Here is a 20209-nt window from a genome sequence, read left to right as displayed (position 1 = left end):
TTTGGGGGGAAACTGGGGGAGTAGAGAATGGGGGAAAGTATCTACTCTTAGCTTCCTTCTGCAGTGAGCCTTTAGAGAAATCCAAAATATGTTGGTTTATGGTTTAGCAGATAAGTCTGTCCATCAAGATCATTTGGCACTGCCCCATTCACAGGTTTACAATGGTACCTTGGGTTACTTACGCTTCAGGTTACATACGCCTCAGGTTACAGACTCTGCTAACCCAGAAATAGTACCTTGGGTTAAGAACTTTGCTTCAGGATGAGAACAGAAATCGTGCTCCGGCGGCACAGCAGTAGCAGAAGGCCCCATTAGCTAAAGTGGTGCTTCAGGTTAAGAACAGTTTCAGGTTAAGAATGGACCTCCAGAACGAATTAAGTACTTAACCCGAGGTACCACTGTATTTTAGAATCATGGAATTTGTCCAGTTTCCTGCTCTGAAGCAGCCGAAACGTCTCATGTTCTATACAGAAGTTACACAGCATCCTTATCAACTTGGTTGCACCTCAGCTGAAAAGTGAATCGATTCGTTTTGCCAAAGATTGTGGTGAAAATATACAAGTACATAGGGTTTCTATGTATGTGACTACAGTGGTACCTCAGGTTATGAACTTAATTCATTCCAGAGGTCCGTTCTTAACCCAAAACCATTCTTAACCTGAGGCGCACTTTTGCTAATGGGGCCTCCCGCTGCTGCCGCACTGCCGGTGCAAGATTTCTGTTCTCATCCTGGGGCAAAGTTCGCAACCCAGAGCAACTACCTCTGGGTTAGCGGTGTTGGTAACCTGAAGTGTTTGTAACCCAAAGCTTTTGTAACCCAAGGTACCACTGTATCTGTTTCATTTACTCCTAGCTAAAATGTACTTGTTGGGCAAAAATGAATATGAATCAGGGTAAATATGAATGCAGGAGTTTTTCTGCCATGGTTGGAACACTGATAAGCTAGTAGAAAGGAGAGGACCTTTGAGCATGTGCAGAATGTCTTATCCTAACCACTGATCTTATATTAAGGATATAGGCACCCAAATCAATTGCTTATATGATTTATAGGCCAACTTGAGCTCCAGCACTGCATTAAAAATGTATATTTTATCATTTTATTGGCATGTGATTAAGCATTGGTTTTAGAATTATAATTTATTAATGGTGGTCCTTCAGACACTTGGCTCAAACAAAAGTTTTGTCATTCTTAATCCATTATTTCAGCATGCTCCTGGATGATATATATAGAACACTTTAATTTTGAGTTTCCATTGATTGCACCTGAAAGCAGATAATGATTGTAGGAATGTTCGTTTTTGTGGCTTTGTTCTCCATCCATGATTCACATCCTTTTGAAACCTATCTGTTGAAAGCATAATTCATTTACAACAGTCTTCTTTATCTATACTAGTCACGTTACAATGTAGTGCTTTCTACTTGTATCTGATTTTATTTGCTCTTAAAAGTCAACATTAAAAAGGCAAGAGATGTTTTGTTTTATAATTAACTAAAGCAAATAACTTTGAAAACATGAGTTTTAAACAGGTGAAATAGTCACATCTTGGATTTCCCTCTTAGATATTTCAGTAGTTGTAATCCAGAGAAGCCACAGCCAGTCTAGAAATGGGATTGTGGGAAGGTCTATAGTAGGGGTGGGAAACCTATGATCCTCCAGACGTTGATGGACTCCAACTCCCATCAGCCCCAGCTAGCATGGGGATGGTGGGAATTGTATTCCAGCAACATTTTGCTAAGTAACAAAGGTTTCCCACATTTAGCCTATAGACTATTCCCTATTAATACCAACATTCCCATCAAATGGTTGGTGATTTTACAAACCTTCTGATAAGTGATCTAGATCAGAGGTAGCCAACCATATGTTTTGGACTACAACTCCCATCAGCCCCAACCAGCATGGCATACAGTAGAGAATGATGGGAATTGTAGTTTTTTTAATTAAAAAACACTCCCTGAAAGACTACTCCTGATCTACATTGTTCCACAGTCTCATATAATCTAGTACACATTTTGTGCAAACACTCTTATTCCTGTACTTGCTGGATTATAATCAACAAGAATGACTCATCTGCTATTCATGCTAGCAATAGGAAATACATCAGCTTTCTAAATAACAGGTAGAATAACTCTAGTTGCCATGGGCAATGGTAACAGCTGCTCTGAATGAGCTTTGCTGTCTCTTCCCTGTGCCCCCATCCTCTCTATTAAATATAGTTTTATAGATTATTGTATTCAACTATGATCACTTATATAAATGTGTTTTGACAGCCACCTCCTTCTTAAACACAGAGAACCAACATAATATTCTGAGAGCATTTGAAAGGGTTAGGAGGTGCCTCATTCTGTTTGGATTCTTACAAACCAAATCTGTATGCCACACTGCGTGAGTGAGATGTTAACAATATCTCCCCCCCCTTCTTATGTTTGTGATAAGGAGGGAAAGTGCCCTGTTGTTTAGCTGAATAAGGCAAGGTTGTTATTAGCATGCCGAAGGTAATCTCAGTACCTCTGGGAGGCTTTAATCAAAGTCTTGTGTCCTGATTGAGATGCAATGTTCAAAAGTGGGGGAACTTATTAACGAAATAAAAATCTAGGAGTGTTTTCCGTGCAAACATTCATCAGCATATCTTATGTAATTACATAACCGATAAATCAACATAGTGTGTAAGTGCTTTAGTCATGGTGTAAATATCTTAATGACTGAAACATCTTTTGCTCATGAATAATTCATATCTGTATGGTTCATTTTTCATACTCATGCTTTTTTACTTGCATATGATAAACTAATCTGTCTCTGTCGGGGGAGATGCACTTGATTATCATCTTCTGATCTCTCTTTCTCGTATTTAGTTTTGCTTCCTTGACCCGCACTCCATTACTTGACTTCTGCTTTCTCTAATTTGGTGGCAGCGCTTGCTCACCTGGTCTGCTTGATTTGGGTTCCTGGTGCACCATTATAATAGGACTTATCTAATAGGACTTAGACGGTCTAAATGTAACAAATGGAGGGAGACCTTCCTGCAAAAGTGGTAACCTTGCTGCGTGGCAGGATATCCGTGTTCCTATTTGCTTTCCCATTCCTGCAATTAGGCCTTTACAGAGCTTGCCTGAGGCAGGAACCTTGTTAGAATAAAGTTATAAACTCAAACAAAAAAGCAGCCGGTCCCTGGTGGGGGGCCCCTACCTGCTTAGCCCTCCAAGGCCCAGGACAAATGTACTCTGCTGCCCCCTGCCTCTGCATGGACCTGCCTACAATGAAAACTCAGCAGAATGGGCCTTGAGGTCAAAGGCAGGCAGCAACATTTTGGAAAGCGTGTTCTCCTTCATAGAGAGAACATGTTGCGGTGGGGTCTGAACAGGCCACCCCTCTGTTGCTGGGCAGGTTAGTATGGATGACCATCTACAGTGATTGGGCGATTGGGTTACTGGGCAAATTTTGGTGTTGCCATTTAGGGGGACAGACCAAAGGTTATAAAATCAAGTCACGCAGCACTGACTGGGCTCTTTTGCTGCGTGCATCAGATCACCCGCCCACCCTCCCTAATCTAGGGCTATTGCATTGACCTTGCTGTGCCTGTCATGGGGTCGTCTGCTTTTGGGGGCCTGGTAGGAATTTTGTCCATTTGGCTGTTTGGCTGGTGCCATTTGGTTTTTGCCTACTGCGTAGCAAATTGTCACAACTTGTTAGGTTGTGGTTAGGCATTGGTTAAAAAATTGGTTGGTGGAGGGGTAAGTTCCTGCCCCTCCAATGCTGCTGCTGCAAGGGAATTCCATTAAAGGAATCCAGGGGCTTTCCATTCTTTCGTCCTTACCCCTGAATGGGGCTTAGGGCCACGCAAGCCCCGGGGAGCATGCGGGGGGGATGAGGATCTGGTGCCCGGCTCCATGCTCTCCCCAATATTGTTTTCCCTCACTGGCTTTCGCTGGAATCCAGAAGTCAGTTCTGTCCCTGGGCGTGGGGACAGATAGTCATAACCAATGCCTAAGCAACCACTCATATTTATGTATTTTAATAAAGTTGTGGCCAAAATTATGCCAAAAACCTTAAACAAAAATTATGTGTGAATTGTGAATTATTTAGGGGTGGCTTGGGGGACCTCGACACGCAATACAGGACTTCCAGGATTCAGTTTGCTCCTTCCTTAGTTGAGTGCAGCCAGATCGCCATTTGCTCCCATTCTTTTCTCTCTCCTCGGGTCTTTTAAATATACTTACCTCGTATTGTGCCTTCTTACATTGCTGTTTTATCCTCGTTGGCTCGCTCTGCCTCTATTCTGCTAGTCCCCAAGCCCCTTTTCCAGCATTTTCCCCTCAGTTTCTGGAGTTATTAAAAATTCCAAGTGTGGCCTCTCACCCTCCTCCTCCCTCCACTTGAAATCTGAAGACTCGCTTTGTTCAGCTTTCTTGCAAGTCTCCTCTATGCAAACTCTTGGTGCTAGATTTAGGTTCATGGGTCCAAACAAAGACATGGCGTGGGTAGGAATGTCATTTGTTGTTAGTAATGAAATGAAATAATAATAATAATAATTTATTATTTATACCCCGCCCATCTGGCTGAGTTTCCCCAGCCACTCTTGGGGAACACGTTTGGGTAGCACCCGTGACTCTCAAAATCAAATTCCAAGCAAAGTTTAGGTCCCAAATAGATGTTACATGAAATATATGGTTACCTTAAATTACAGAACTATGTGATAAAGAGCAGCTGTGGGGAAAGGCAGGCAAGGATAACATGGGCGGGCAGAGATACAGCTGCACACCTGCAGGGACAAATAGCAGCCAGTGGGCACAATTTTGACAGGAAACTGTCTCTGGCTAATTTAAGTAAGCGCTTTAAAGAGGGCGGGGAAGTGTAAATAGCATAATGTGTAGGGTTCCCTTAAGTTGAATTGCTTGTAACAGCTGCCTATCTAGGGATGCCAGACAGATGGCATTGTGACTGTCAGTTGTGCTAATTCAGCATCCTGCACTTCTCAGATCCTGTGCAATTCTGTATGCTTATTGCTGCTAGCCCAAACAGCACACCGGGGTGTAACATGATCAGAAGAAGCAGCACAGACCAAAACAGGCAATATGGCACAGATTGTGCTGATTGCTACCTCCTCAGGTTGAATGCTTCAAGACTAATTGCTCAGTAAGATGTAGTGAGACTGGTATCTGAGTGCAGCATTACACAAGAAGACTGAGACTACTATAAATGCAAACCTCAGTGGAGCAAATATCATTCATGCTTCCCTGCCCTCATTCCTGGTGCTGAAGTCAACATTTTTTAAGACATCAAGTTCCAAACTCAAATTCAGCCTGACACAGAGTACCAAAATATTTTCCTGGGAACTTCTGGTGGGGGGAAACGCACATAAACATTTTGTTTTGTAAACCCCGTTTTGATAAATTGGTTAATCAATAACTTTAAGACGAAAGAAAGATGCCATCTTAAGGATAACTGTGGCGTTTGCCCTCCTAGGTGTGTGACATCATACTGGGTTCATAAGGAAAGGGTTAACTAATTGTAAAATGACTAACCAATGGGAACCCAAGGGGCGGAGTTAATTGTGTATAAGGTTTAAGTACAGGGGGTTTGGGGGGGAGTGTGTTAGAGTTAGGGTGGTTGAGAAGACAGTCTGGAGTTAGAAGAGACAGGGAAGGTAAGTCTGTGGGTTGGGCTAGTCTGGTGTGAGAGAGTGAGAGAATTTGTTAAGAGGAGTCAGTCAAACAGTAGAGATAATCAGTCAGAAGGTATTAGGAAGGTATAGGCTGGTAAAGAAACTAAAGTTAAGATACTGACAGGAATATTATCTGAGAAACCATAAACTTGTTAATGTTTGTAAAATAAACTTTCTTTTTGGTTTACTTTTAACAACTGGCTGGACTCAGTGTTTTACCCGAGAGTAACAGGTTGGTGGCAGCGGGGAAGCGAGCACAGTGGTGGCGCAGGGATCAATAGACCGTTAAACTTCCAAGGACCCTGTGTGATCTCCCACAATAACCTTTGCTTTTTACAGATTCGGTAGCAACAGCTTCTGGGCCGCTGCTTGTCGAAGTGGCCAAAACTGCTGGTTCCGCTCTGGGAGTTGCACTATCTACCTCGATGTGCTGTAGCAAACAAGTGATCATCATAGACAAAATAAAATCTGCAAGTATTGCAGACAGGTGAGTGCAGCAGGAGAGTTCTCCATGGTATGTAACCCACCTGGTTTCCATCTGACAATATAATCAAGCAGCAGAGTCTAGCACTCTGAGAAGCAATTAGGGCAGTTAGAAGGGTCCTGCATAGCTTGTGGATTACAGCAAAAATTATAGGCAAGACAAAGAAACACAGTAGCTTGGATCCAAAGGTGCCCTCTGTAAATGGAAAGACACTTCCACTCATGCATCCAGTTTATGCCAATTTCCTCCTTGCCACTTCTCATGCCATCTTGCCTTTAGGGGCTGGAGTGAGGAAGCAGGGGCAGGAGCACTTCATTGCATGAGTAGAGTTCTGCTTGCATCCCAGGAAGGCCATGTCGGGCCTGGTAGCCTCCAGGAGACACTACAAAAAAAGGAAGAATAATCATCATCATCATCATCATCTGGACATTTTGCAATATTTTAAAAATCCACCCAGATGGTGATTTTACCTCTTAAAAAGACAACATATCCAGGAAAATCTGGATGTATGGCAGCCCTATATAACTCTCAAATAACTCATTAAATTATGAACTTTTTGGCACTTATGTAAAGGGGGTAGCCTCCATCAGCTAAGCAGCTCCCACTTATTCTACTGCTTGTTCTAAGTCCCGTGAGTGATGACTTGGCTATCTCCCTGCATTGGTTTTTGGCAGAACATTACAACTATAACCTAATTAATAATGCAATCTAATCTTCCAATCATTTTAAAGATTTGCAGTAAAGGTTTGACGAGTCTTTTACAGATAATTTTCTCTAATTTAAAAAAAGCAGAATAAAAAGAAGAAGCTATTTATCCATTTGAAAAGAAGCGAATCCTTGTTCTCCAAGGAAAGATCACAGTGTGCTGCATTTTCTTCCACAGATGTGGCGCATTACATGTAGGAGATCATATTCTCTCCATTGATGGCACCAGCATGGAATACTGTACATTGGCAGAAGCGACACAGTTTTTGGCTAATACTTCTGACAATGTCAAGCTAGAGATTCTTCCTCATCATCAGACAAGGCTGGCTCTTAAGGGACCAGAACACGGTAGGAAGACTTGAAGTTCTACATTTAACGCCATCCTTTTCTCCTTGCTTCTTCCTATGGAAGAACTCTTGAAAGTTGATGTTACAGAAATTTTAAGTGGGTTTGTTGTTGTTGTTGTTTCTTTGGTCTTCTGCTCTTAAAACCTCAATTTCAAGTGTGCTTTTTAAGTTCTTTAGCCAAATTCTGATCAAGTTTACTCAGAACTACTCTTTGAATTTAATGCTTAAGATAGACTTGGTGAAATCTAAGTCAGATTTATTTGAAATCAAATGCATTTTAAGAGTCAGTTGGGAACCTGCCCTTAACTTCTGTGAGACAAGAGAAGAAAGAACCGTAGCTCAGTGGTAAGAACATCTGCCTTCCGTGCAAAAGGGCCTAGGTTTAATCCCTGGTATTTCTAGTTGGGCTGGAAAAGGCTCCCCAACTGAAACTCTTGGCAGCTATCAGATAGTGTGGATAATCCTAGGCCAGATGGACCAAATGGTGACTCAGTATAAGACAGCTTGCTATATTCCTATGCTCCTACAATTCTAAAATCTGTGTGCGTGTGGTTTTTGCTTTACCTTGGACTTCATAGTTGGCTACAAAGAAAAGGGATGCGCTTTGCAACATACAGAACCCATTGTTTACCTTCATCTATAAAAAGAATTGATTAATAAACAGTACAGTCGTACCTTGGTTTTCGAACAGCTTGGTTCTCGAACATTTTGGCTCCCAAATGCCGCAAACCCGGAAGTGACTGTTCCAGTTTGCAAACTATTTTTGGAAGCTGAACATCCAACAGGGCTTCTGCGGCTTCTGATTAGCTGCAGGAGCTTCGTTCAGCCAATCAGAAGCCATGCTATGGTTTTCGAACGTTTTGGAAGTCGAATGGACTTCTGGAACGGATTCCATTTGACTTCCAAGGTATGACTATATTCTGAGTGCAGAATGCCGCCTGTTTTTTAAATTCAGCATCATGCTTTAAGAAGTCTTATTTCATACAATCTACACCTATTCAGGATTGTATTATTATGCACTTGGTTTACTGGAAGAGGCCAGAATTAAATTTGCTCAAGGAAAATTATATATTTTTCTAAATCAGTAGCAGACAGAGTGATGGGTTATCCATGCTGGACTATTAAGAATTAATGGCATATTTTATTGCCAAGGGCAGTGATAATGTATGTGTTAATACCTTAATAAAGAGAGAGCTTGAGGGCAGAGCATAATACGGCTAACTAACCACTCTCAATAGGCACAGGCGTGCTCCACAAAGAGATAGTTCAATGGGGGAGAAGAAAATGTTACATGTGATGGCATTCTTTGGTTCACATATCTTCATACTCCATTAAGGCTGCAGGCCAAGGCAGCCATGCTTTCATTGCACAGGGAAAAGCATGCCTCACTCCATTTGGAACGTTTGGCTGCCCCAGCACTTCAACAGTGTCATGTTGCACTGCAAGATATATAAGGGCTCCCTTGCCATTCATTCTATGTGTGCTCTGTAGAAACATCATGTTTCTTCCACTCCCCTGTTGCAGAATTGCCAGTGCAACGTCTCAGCTTGATAGTTTTAAAGTCTGATCTCCAGGAAGGTTTGCTGAGCCTCTATATCAGGAATTGGGGAAACTGGCCCTTCAGATGTTGTCAGATTCAACTCCCTTCAGCTCCAGCCAGTGTTGGGAGTTGTAGTCTGATAGCAGCCAAGGGACCATAAAGTTCTCCACCCCTTCTATGTGCTAAGAGCATGGACCAAAACGGCACAATCCACACCAAGAAGAAGGTATGAGCAGATTTGGGGGGAACCCCAAGATTTACAAAGCTGCAAAAAAAATATTGAGGAGGAAATCCCCAAAACAGGATATTGAGGGCTGATTGCGCATAGTGAGCACAGAATGCTGATTTTGGGATGTGTGCACCAGCAGGCAAAAATAGAAGTAGTGGTGGAAATGCAATAGCATCCTGAAACAGAGCATGTAAATTCTGAACTGGAGCACTCCATTCTTTAACCTTGTATGGCAAACCCCACGTGTACTTCGCATAATGTGAATCTCCTTAGTAAAAGCCCTCCGTATAAAATAGCAGGAAGAATTAAGCAGGTGGATCCCTGCTTTTAAAATCACTGAAGGGAAGGGAACCTTTAGCTCTAACATAATATTTCACGTTTGCGGCAGAAGACATTTTAATTACCGGTAGTTGACTAATTTTTAGTTTATAACTCTAGATTTTCCTCATTTTTATCCCTTTTCTTACCTATTTCTTTTCATAATAGAATTCTCATTAGCTTTATATAGGGTTATATGTATTATATATATATTGTTACTGCCCAAATATTAAAGCTTTATCCCAAGTGCAGTACCCCAAGAATGAAATTTGCAAAACAAAAGGTCTGAAAAGATTATTCCCTTAACCCTCTGTCATAAATTCACTGATGAAGTTTTTTATTTTGCTTAGAGTTGAATATGCTATGCTGCAAGTTTCAGTTGATATAGTTTGAAATGTTATAAGACCAGTTATCATTTTCTGACTGTAGTAAATTGACAGGTTCTTTTCCCCCCCCCTTTAATATTTGTTTAAGGTGTAGCTGACACAAAACTAACTAGGATCAGGAACCATGCGCCTTTATTGCAGTGGGCAAAAACTGTCTGAAAACCACGCATCAGAACAATAAATGATGACTTTAGATTTCTGCTTTGTTTTTATTAAATAAAGTCCCCTAAATGGAATTTTTGTGCTGATGCTTCGGAGTTCGTTGTCCAGGATAATATAGTGCCACTGATGAATGCCGGTAAAATTAAAATGTCAAAGCAGTAAATTGAAATGACTGACATGTGAAACACACTGAATTATAGTGCATGGTCTCTTGATATATGGTCCCTTGTTTTATTTTTAATTTTTATATATATATACAAGTTCTTTTAAATGGGTGGATATTTTCAGAACTTAATTACTAATTGTAGATCATGCATCCTGGTGATGTTGACTCAAATGGGTTCTCTTAAGTGTTTAATCATAGCAGCTAAGGGCAGAGGCAGATTAAAAACTGATTGAATACTGATCACTTAAAAAAAAAAGAGAGAGGCACGAAACCCATTAGTTCTGAGTCTATGACTGGTCACCATCCCTGAGATAAATTCTAGCGTTATCTCACTACCGGGGAGGCGGGAGGGGAGGCAACAGTGTTCTTTTTCTTTTCAGGTTGCTTTTATTTCTATTCCTTTTTAAATTTATGTAATCCAGTTACCTTTCCCTCTTCTCTGGTCCTTTTTGTTTGTTTGTTTTTTATTTCTTCTCATCCCTTCATGGTGGGCAGCGAAGGTTCAAAGGAGCAACAGGCAACTCACATGGAATCCCTATGCCAACAGCCACAGCAGCACTTTCACCTATCACCATTATAATACCTACCACCCTGACCATTGCAGGATGCCAGCTTTGAAATGCCAGAAAACATCACCTCCAAAAAGCCTTCGTAATGTTCCATGCTTTTTTTCCTCCTGACATCATTATTATTATTATTATTATTATTATTATTATTATTATTATTATCGTCATCATCATCATTTACTCTACCTCACCCTCTTCCTCTCATTCTCCCCACCCCCATTTTCATTCTTTGAAATCTTTCATTAATTTGCAACGTCTCATGATTTCTCACAATCATGTGAGGTTATTTCTGACATCATTTTTTCCCTCCCCTGCCTTAACTTAACCGGTCTTTAGAAAGAAGGGGGAAATACGTGATAACCCAAAAGGTTTACAAAACTCAGTTTGGTACCTTATAAGAGAATGCAACCTTTTCCAATTCAAGGCCAATGTCAGAAATCACCTTTTCCAAAGAATGCATTGCTAGACTCACTTCGTTAAATGTGCATTAATTCACATAGCTGTGTCTGTAACCCTGTTGTGGTGCTTTTATCTAAGCATTTGATCAACTTACAATGAATTCAGCTGACTTTGAACTACAAAATGGTTGACGTTAGTGGCATTCATTAAGAGCTGCTTATATACTTGGATGGAAGTATCATAATAGGACTGCACATGGTGTGTTTGTTATAACAAACAGGTGTTTTGTATGGTTCACCTGACCCTGAATGTGCTACACAGCCTCTTTTTTTTTAATATAGTTTGTGGTTTTGTTACTGTATGCACACAAACCGTTCTCGTGAGCCATACCAGGGTCTAGATTTCTAACAGCCAATAGCGGGCATGCAATTCCCCGGCTCCCTATTTCAGAGCACCTGGTGCCAAGTGATTCCCTTTCTTTCAACAGCACTCGTATCTTCGTCCTTCTCTCCGGCCTCCATGAGCGCATACAGTCTGAGTTCCCTGAACATGGGAACTTTACCTCGCAGTCTCTACTCTACCAGTCCACGTGGCACCATGATGAGAAGAAGGATGAAGAAGAAGGACTTCAAAAGCTCATGTAGGTGACCATAAGGGGGTTTTTTTTTATGTATAATGAAGCCAGGGCTGTTAAATGCATCTGACAAATGACATGAAAGCACATTGAAATTCAGATCTGTTAGGAGCCACCGTGAGAGAGGATGCTTTACAGCAGGACAAAAGTTAGTGTTTGACCACATGCTGTACTTCCATCACCATATCCCAAACCAAAGAGGTTTGGTTTCTTCTGCCCTCTATGATCTAATTGTGTGTTCTGCATCTACAAGTCATAATCTGGGTATTGTTTCAGTGTGGCAACAGGTTTAAAACCCAGTGTTTACCAGAATGCAAAATCTAGGATTTAAAAATGAAGTCCTATCACACAGTATTCTTTGAAGTAGACCAACTTTTAACGAAACAAATTTCCTTCTTCTTGAGCTATAAGATGTGGCAGGTGACTGTCAGGACTATAGATAGAATGATCTCTGTTGAGTTGGTAGTAAAGGCACCCTGATGTCTGAGCACAGTGTCAGCATAATGTTTTCACTTGCTGTAGGTGGTAGGATATTCCACTGAATTTTGCCCTTAACAGAATCCTGACCCAACTTAATTTGTAAGTTATTCATATTACTTTTCAAGCTATGGTCCAAGCTAACTGACTATGCCTAGTTATTTTGTTAGTGCATTGATCTTTTGTTGCTGTTAGGGTGAACCAGTCAACAGGCTACAAGGAATATTTTCTGAAACTCCTTGATTCAAATCCATGCTGTAAAGGGGTTACTTTGCTCAAATTAACAATAACAGCCCTTTTCACATATTTCTTACGCACATTAATGCACCAGTCATTGCAAAACACGTTTTTTGTATTATTGCTAATATTAAATAGGCATGGTTAGAAATTGTTTGCCTCCTTTCACGGAAAACTGATGTGTCACACAGGAATTAATTGTGTCTGTTGTAAAAATGAGCAGTTGATTAAAACATAGAAAACAAATTTTCCCTAAAAGCTTTCTCCAGTTCTCTTATTTGTTTATTTGTTGGTGGAAGGAAGCAATAAATGCTTGAGAAAACACTTAGGGCCCTTCCAGATGTCTTTTTTATTGAGCATTCATCATGATTTGTGCTCATGATGTTATCGGGGTGGTTATACATGATCATACTTTCGGGACCATTTGTGCCTGTAAGGGTTCTGGAGCAGTCGTATTGCTTTGTTTGCAGTAGGTGCACGCTCTGTAGTTCCTTGCTAAAAATCCTGTAATGTTTGTGTCAAGGAACTGCCATCGGCTCAGGGGGGAGAGGGGAAAAGCCGGATGGATTACAGAGAGCCCCCAAAGATCGTGGGAAGCAGCACTTCCTCAGCGGAGGAAGGTAGCTACGCCTCTAGTGGAGAGGAGATGCAGGGCTCGGAGGAGGTGAGGCAGTGCCAGGACCCCTTGCCTGGGCAAAGTGGGGAGGAGAGAGGTCCCCCGTTACCCACGCCTTCCTTGCGCAGTAGGCTTCCGCGCAGAGAGGGGAGGCGCAGACTGGGCGTCAAGAAACTACTCTGCTGGGGAAGGTTTAAGGACCGCCCACTCTCAGATTCTGCCAGTGAACGAGCAAGACACGGAATAGAGGAGCTCTGCATTCTAAAGGTTTTTATCATCAATAAGAAAGCTTTAAAACAGATTATTGAAGCATATTGCCTGATTGCTCTCGAGCAACCAACCGATACCTCTAACAGTTTGCTGCCACAAATATTCTGGGATTTGTTTTCCTCTCACTTTTTTGTGCGTTAGCACAAGAATGCTCCCCTAAACAACAAAGGTTTGTGGCTAACATGGGAGGAGCATTGCAGAACACTAATAAAGCAGACGGATGTGTGGATGCTCTGATATAAATCTGCCACTAATGTACCATTATTGTATCAATTACATGTTGGGGGGTGAGGAGGGGGGAAGCCACCAATTAGCAAAGTCCCGACAATAAGATTTTCCATACTTAAAAATCCACACATAAGAAGAGTTGTTTTCTGCTTACATTTAACACTTCATCTCCTTCAACCCAAGGCAACAAGTTTAGCTTGTCTATGAGCTCCTCTTCTTAACTGGAAATATCAAAACAAATAGCCAGCTGTTTTCATCATCTAGCAGAAGTGTGGAAGCTTGTTATAGAACCTAATGTATTATTTGGCAAATAGTTACTTATACGCAAACACACAGTATCTGTTGCACATACCCTCTTTCTTTCTGTAGCACTTTCAAGGTTTGATGTACTAACAAGTTACTAACAAGACATTTTAAAATGCAAGTTTTAATGAATGTATCTGCCTTGGAAGAGTCTAGAATATGTATGACTGAAGGATGCTATAAAGTTTTCATTGCCCTTTGTGTAGAAAAGTCTGCATACCTAATGTGATCTTCCCAAATGCCTGGCAATAAACTCTGGTGGTGTAGGGAACCATAAACATTTTATTAACAGAAGTTTGCAGTGGCTGCATTACTTATGTAGCTTTTTTCAAACATACAGCCATAAAACTTAAAGATACCCCACACTGTCATTCTGTTTATTAAACTTGTTTTGGCTTGGTTTGTTTTCCTTTATTATTATTTTTAAAACTCTTAGTTTTTAATGTTTAAAGTATGTTCTTCATACCTCGTGTATTGTAGCTTATTACTGGCCTTGGGCAAGCATTAGTGTCTATATATTAAGGGGAATGCAAGTTGGTGGTTAATGTGCATAACAACCAGCCACTGTGCACATTCACCAGGTCTCATGGAGAATGTGCACATAATCCTCATGGGAATTGTACAGAAGCCAGAAGCAGCCCTAGGTGGTGGGTGTGTTTGTGCACACTTTTGTAAAGGAAATAGAAAAAAAGTGTTTCTAAGACTGTCCATACTGACTACAGAATGTGCATATTGCCCAGAGAATGTACAAAATGCAGTCAAGATTCCCCCAGGTCTGTTGGGGATTATGCATAATGACTGGAGAATGTTCAAAATTCAGTTGATATATGTTCATTTCCCAAGGTCTGTTGTGGATTACCTTCCTTCTTACTCTACTGATAGACGCCCTAGCTAGATCAAAGTGCCTTCTGCTCCCTTCTTTGTGCCTGTGTATGAAGTAAAAGGGTTTTTAAATAAACCGTATCGTCATTTGGCAACAGTTCCAGATGGTCCATTACATAGCAGTTATTTCTTTGATTACAGAAGAAATGTATCGTTCAGTGAATAACTAGATTAAACTTCGATTGTCAACAATATGGAAAAACAGTATGGAAAAAATATATTTAAATATTGCTCACTGTGTTGATCCTAATAAATAGTTTTTGAGATAGAAATCATTTATAAATAATAATAATAATAATAATAATAATAATAATAATACAACATTAAAATATTGAAACATTAAAATTTTAAAATGCAGCCTCATCACAGGAGGAGAAAGGAAAAAGAAAAAAGAAAGAGGGGGAGGGAATCAAATTGGCTCCAAGCCAAAAGCCAGGCGGAACAACTCTGTCTTACAGGCCCTGCGGAAAGAAATCAGATCCCGCAGGGCCCTGGTCTCATGAGGCAGAGCGTTCCACCAGGCCAGAGCCAGTGTTGAGAAGGCCCTGGCTCTGGTTGAGGCTAATCTAACTTCCTTAGGGCCCAGTAACTCTAGGTTGTTGCTATTTATGGACCTTAAGGTCCTCCGTGGGGCATACCAGGAGAGACGGTCCCGTAGGTACGAGGGTCCTAGGGTGTGAAGGGCTTTAAAGGTCAAAACCAGCACCTTGAATCTGACCCTGTACTCCACCGGGAGCCAGTGCAGCTGGCTCTTTGATGCACTTTGATGTACTTGATATATTGATGGGTTTTGTGTCAGAAATTGTTTTAATTTGTGTTGCGTCTTTCTAAATGCCATTGATGTGTTTTACAGTGTCACTAGCTTCTAGCACTGTTGGCCTGGCTGGGCAGGTTGTCCACACAGAAACTACAGAAGTAGTGCTGACAGCTGACCCCATTGTCGGATTTGGAATACAGCTCCAGGGCAGTGTGTTTGCTACTGAGACCTTGTCATCTCCACCTCTGATCTCCTATATTGAGGCTGACAGTCCAGCAGAAAGGTGAGGTGCTTTGAAATGATTGCTCCTAACTTTTATTTCTGAGAACTTATCTCTGGATGCTTTGGCCTAGTTATTTTCAGGTTTTAGGCAAATTATAGAAAATTGGTGGTACCTAGTGAATTTCCTGTCCTGACAATAAGGGTTTTTTTAAAAAAAATCTTGATAAGGTATGAGAAGAACAAAAAGCAATGGTGCCTTAATCTAGACGATTACTTCCGACAGGCAGCTGGGAGCTATGTTAATTAGAGATTTTTTTGCTAATGGAATTCTAAATCTTAGTTCAAAGACCTTGATATTTTTTATTCTAAATTGGCAGAAAGTACATCTATCTCTGCTTAGTTTTAGCTGAGATCAAATCTTGAAAACACCAGAGTTTTGGATTATTAATTTCTTAACTGGTACATTTCAAGTGTGCTCATAATAAAATCATGAGAATAAATTTAGACTTACAATATTGAGAAAGTTGGGTTTGTTCTATTACCCTTTATTGAAAAGTGCATTTATTTTGGCTTTGATCTCCCCTGTGTCTGAATGCTCATTTGTTCTCTTTTGTGTCAAGGTGTGGCACCCTACAAATAGGAGACAGAGTACTAGCTATAAATGGGATCCCGACAGAAGACAGCACATTTGATGAAGCTAATCAGCTTCTTAGAGACTCATCTATCACCAGCAAGGTCACTTTGGAAATAGAATTTGATGTTGCAGGTACGGATAATCAAGTATTTTCTCTAACTTGTATGCAAGCTCAACCCTTCACTTTTGAATCTGAAGCTGCTATCACACATGCATATACAACCTCCATCTCTTTCTGCAATCTTTAATTCATACTGAATATTTCAAAACTCAGGCAGAAATGACAAGTATTCTATTATTTAAGATGTGAAATCAATCTTCTCTTTCTCACATATTTTTGTATATGCCAGTTTTATTCTACTGATTGCTCAAAGACAGAATGCACCAGACTTTGGGGAAATGGGTACTTGCCGGTTGTGCAAAACAGAAGCTCTAGGGACACAGTATGTTGCTGAAGATTTGGACATAATGTTTAATTTGGAAACAAAGATTCAAATTTTGTACACTGACACAGTTAAACTAAGGTGTGCATTTCAAAGCTTGGGGCCTGCTCTTAATCCCCATATGACACCTGCTCTCATGAGGAAACTCCCATTGACTGAAAAGAGACTTGGAGTTTTTAGGTACAATCCCTCCCAGAGTTACACATGTGAGTGTGGAGGGATTGTCATAGGATTAATTGAATTGTTCTTCCCTCCCTCCTTCCTCTTTGTACTTGCACACCACAGTACAGCCTCTAGTTCAGTGGTTCTCAACCTGTGGGTCCCCAGGTGTTGTGGGACTACAACTCCCATCATCCCTGAGCTCTGGCCTTGCTAGCTAGGGGTGATGGGAGTTGTAGTTCAACAACATCTGGGGATCCACTGGTTGAGAAAGGCTGCTCTAGTTGCTGAAACAGGAAGCTGGTACACTTCCTGTTTCCCCATTAAGCTCTGAGTCCTCAACCTGGGGCCTGGCCCAGAATTTACTTTGAAGGGCTGGGTTGGAAAACTGATGGGGAGGCAGGAAGTAGCCTCCAGTTCTAGATCACAGGAAATGCTCTGAGATGAATGTACAGTGGAAAGAGGAAGGGAGGAGGGCTCCATTGACCCTATGGGGATCTGTGCATGGTCAAATGTGCTTTCGCTGGGAGGAATTCTGTCTCTATTTACTGGTAGATGTCTACAGGACATCCTTAAGTCATTGCTATAGTTTTATAGTTGATCTCTCTCTCTCACACACTCACTCACACACACACACACACACACTTGTGATACCGGCTTTATTGTATGTTCAGGATCCTGTTTCTACTTATAGGTCCTTCACTTTAAGAAGTGGCAGTATGTAGCATACACAGCAAAATTTAAAATTGTGAACTTTAAAATGAGCCACAATTACTTTACTTCCTTGACTCAATATTATCTATTATTTTTAATTAACGGGTAATGTGTGAATGATGAAAATGCAATGAATGTGATTCAGCCCAGCATGTAGTATAAATGAAAAAAACCCTTTTAATTACAGAATCTGTTATACCAAGTAGTGGCACTTTTCATGTAAAACTACCAAAGAAGCATAACGTAGAGCTTGGCATCACCATAAGCTGTAAGTAATAGTAGACTTTTGTCATATTTTTTTAAATATATGATCCTGATAATATATAATGTTTGGTAACAAAATTATTGCAGATGTATTTTGTACTTTATTTTGCTCTTTCAGAGCTTTTGACCACCCAGCAAATTAAAATTAGCCAAAAGTTCAAGCTAGACCCCATAACCAAATCACTTATTTAGTATAAATTAGATTCTCTGAAGCTTCAGTGATAATTATAGCTGAAATAGGTTTTTAGATAGGAATGAAATGTGAAGGAAATTACAGGCTTATGTCTGTCAAGAGAAAGAGTTGTAGACACAGGATATTAATATAGATAAAAATACAGAACAATGGGAGAAAGAAGAAGAAAATTCTTCTATTTGACTGCTATATACTTTTTTAAAAAAAAAAATGCTCATCTGTATGTTGTGGTTCCTGAAAAAAAAATCTTTATCTGAATTTGTACTCATTTTGCCCAGCTGAGATGAGATTAACTTTGCAAATAAAGGTTTCTATTTTAAATTCGCTATCTGTATTACTTCAGAGTCTTTATATCCCCCCTTAAAATTCAGTATTAAATTAATTTCTTGCTTTCTGTTAAACTTTGAGAAGATTGGAAGATTGTTATTCCATCCTTACTTTGCTTTATTCTAGCATTTTTCTTGTTTAAAGTTTTAAAATCGTACTGCTGAAATGTACTGGGTATGGGTTATAGCGATCCTGAAATTCTTCATTTGACACTTGCTTTGTGAGCCAATGCAGTTTAGAGTAGGGTAGTTGTTAACTTACCCAATTCAGGCGGATAAGATGGGATGACTGATCCTCTTCAGAATTTGCAGTCTGACAGATTCCATCATTATGGTTTGAAGGTTTCAAAACACAGATAAGTACCAATTATGAGGTGGTCTGAGGGATGCCCCAGTTACATGAGGAGAGTAGCATGTTTTTTCTTGTGCAGTTGTCCTGGGCTCAATGCAGTAGCATTATACTCCATCATGTGGCAAGGAGTCCTTTTTTAGGAGGTTGAAGTTTGAGCCATTGATCTACTATCAAGTAGACACTCAGTGCTTTTTTTCTAGAAAAATAGGTGCCAGTATTCACCGTAAGCTTGTTACAGTAAGTGTAATTCGTTTTAACAAAAAAAAAAAAGAGGTGCCGTACTTTTGAGTGCCCCCTGAAAAAAAGCACTGTATACACTGAAATTAAAAACAATGTTACCATTTATAATTTCAGCAGAGTACAGAATAGTGATCTGTTTTGGATACAGGTTTTCATTAAACAATAAACAAACAAAAAAGCAACCCTGAAGTTATTTGTACCCAATATGATACAGAATATGCTATACATACCACCATTATATTTAAAACTGAGTTGTTTTTTAACAAAGAATACTTAGGAAAACATCCTTTAAAAGGTATAAGGAATTCCAGTTAAGTTTAATTTGTTTGCCATCTCAATTGATTTTTAAACTGAGGAATGCAGTATAGATTTTTATGAGATCAATTTTTATAACGCGAACTACTTTATCATCGCAAATACTTTGAAAAAAAGGGCATTGAAAAATGTCCAGAAAGATAAATGAGCTGATGAAATATCAAAATAATAGTTTCCTACAAGTAGACATATACTGCACTCTATATCTCAAGGGAAAGGTGACTCGTAGGTTCTGTTCTTCATATCCGCCATGAGGATGGACTCAAATGGGTCTTTGCAAGGATTTAACATTTCCCATTTCTGTATTTGCAAGATCATATTCATTACATGTAGGAGGAAGTTGATGTAGCTTAAGAGCCAGTGTGGTGTAGTGGTTAAGAGCGGTAGACTTGTAATCTGGTGAACCGGGTTTGATTCCCTGCTCCTCCACATGCAGCTGCTGGGTGACCTTGGACTAGTCACACTTCTCTGAAGTCTCTCAGCCTCACTCACCTCACAGAGTGTTTGTTGTGGGGGAGGAAGATAAAGGAAAATGTTAGCTGCTTTGAGACTCCTTTGGGTAGTGATAAAGCAGGATATCAAATCCAAACTCTTCTTCTTCTTAAGATTCTGTTTAAAAGGGCATGATACCTTTGTCACATCACAAGTATAAAGCCATCTTTCTGACAATATTAGGAAAGAAGTAAGAGTTTTTTAAAGTTCAGTTCCAGCCATGTTTACTCAGAAATAAGTTCCACTACATTTAGGCAACATTCGCACCATACATTTAAAACACTATTATACCACTTTAAGTAGTCGCACCTTGCCCTAAAGAATTCTGGGAGCTGTTTGTTAAAGATGCTGAGAGTTGCAAGAAGACCCCCATTCCCTTCAGAGTGTTACAATTTCCAGAGTTCCCAATGAAGAGGGGTTGATTGTTAAACCACTTTAGTCATTGCAACTCTAAGAGGGGAATATGGATCTCCAAAAACTCTCAGCACC

The 20209-nt window shown here is 40.3% G+C and overlaps 1 protein-coding gene across 22 annotated transcripts in view; it reads left to right on the top strand.

Moving 5' to 3' along the window:
• GRIP1 (glutamate receptor interacting protein 1) overlaps positions 1-20209 on the top strand; it is a 342494-nt gene that overhangs the window by 299509 nt on the left and 22776 nt on the right. For 14 of the 22 annotated variants that reach the window (XM_083574411.1, XM_083574393.1, XM_083574404.1 and 11 more), the window contains 7 exons: positions 6000-6147; positions 7028-7197; positions 10493-10648; positions 11450-11602; positions 15463-15649; positions 16209-16354; positions 17726-17806. In XM_083574411.1, the coding sequence (XP_083430537.1) occupies positions 6000-6147; positions 7028-7197; positions 10493-10648; positions 11450-11602; positions 15463-15649; positions 16209-16354; positions 17726-17806 (1041 nt within the window). The remainder of the gene's footprint in view (positions 1-5999; positions 6148-7027; positions 7198-10492; positions 10649-11449; positions 11603-15462; positions 15650-16208; positions 16355-17725; positions 17807-20209) is intronic. The other 8 variants (XM_083574397.1, XM_083574398.1, XM_083574407.1 and 5 more) reach the window with 1 other exon arrangement.

The sequence above is a fragment of the Podarcis filfolensis genome (genome assembly GCF_964270895.1).
Source record: "Podarcis filfolensis genome assembly, chromosome: 10".
NCBI classification, from domain to species: domain Eukaryota; kingdom Metazoa; phylum Chordata; class Lepidosauria; order Squamata; family Lacertidae; genus Podarcis; species Podarcis filfolensis.
This window is presented reverse-complemented; position numbering and strand designations above follow the sequence as displayed.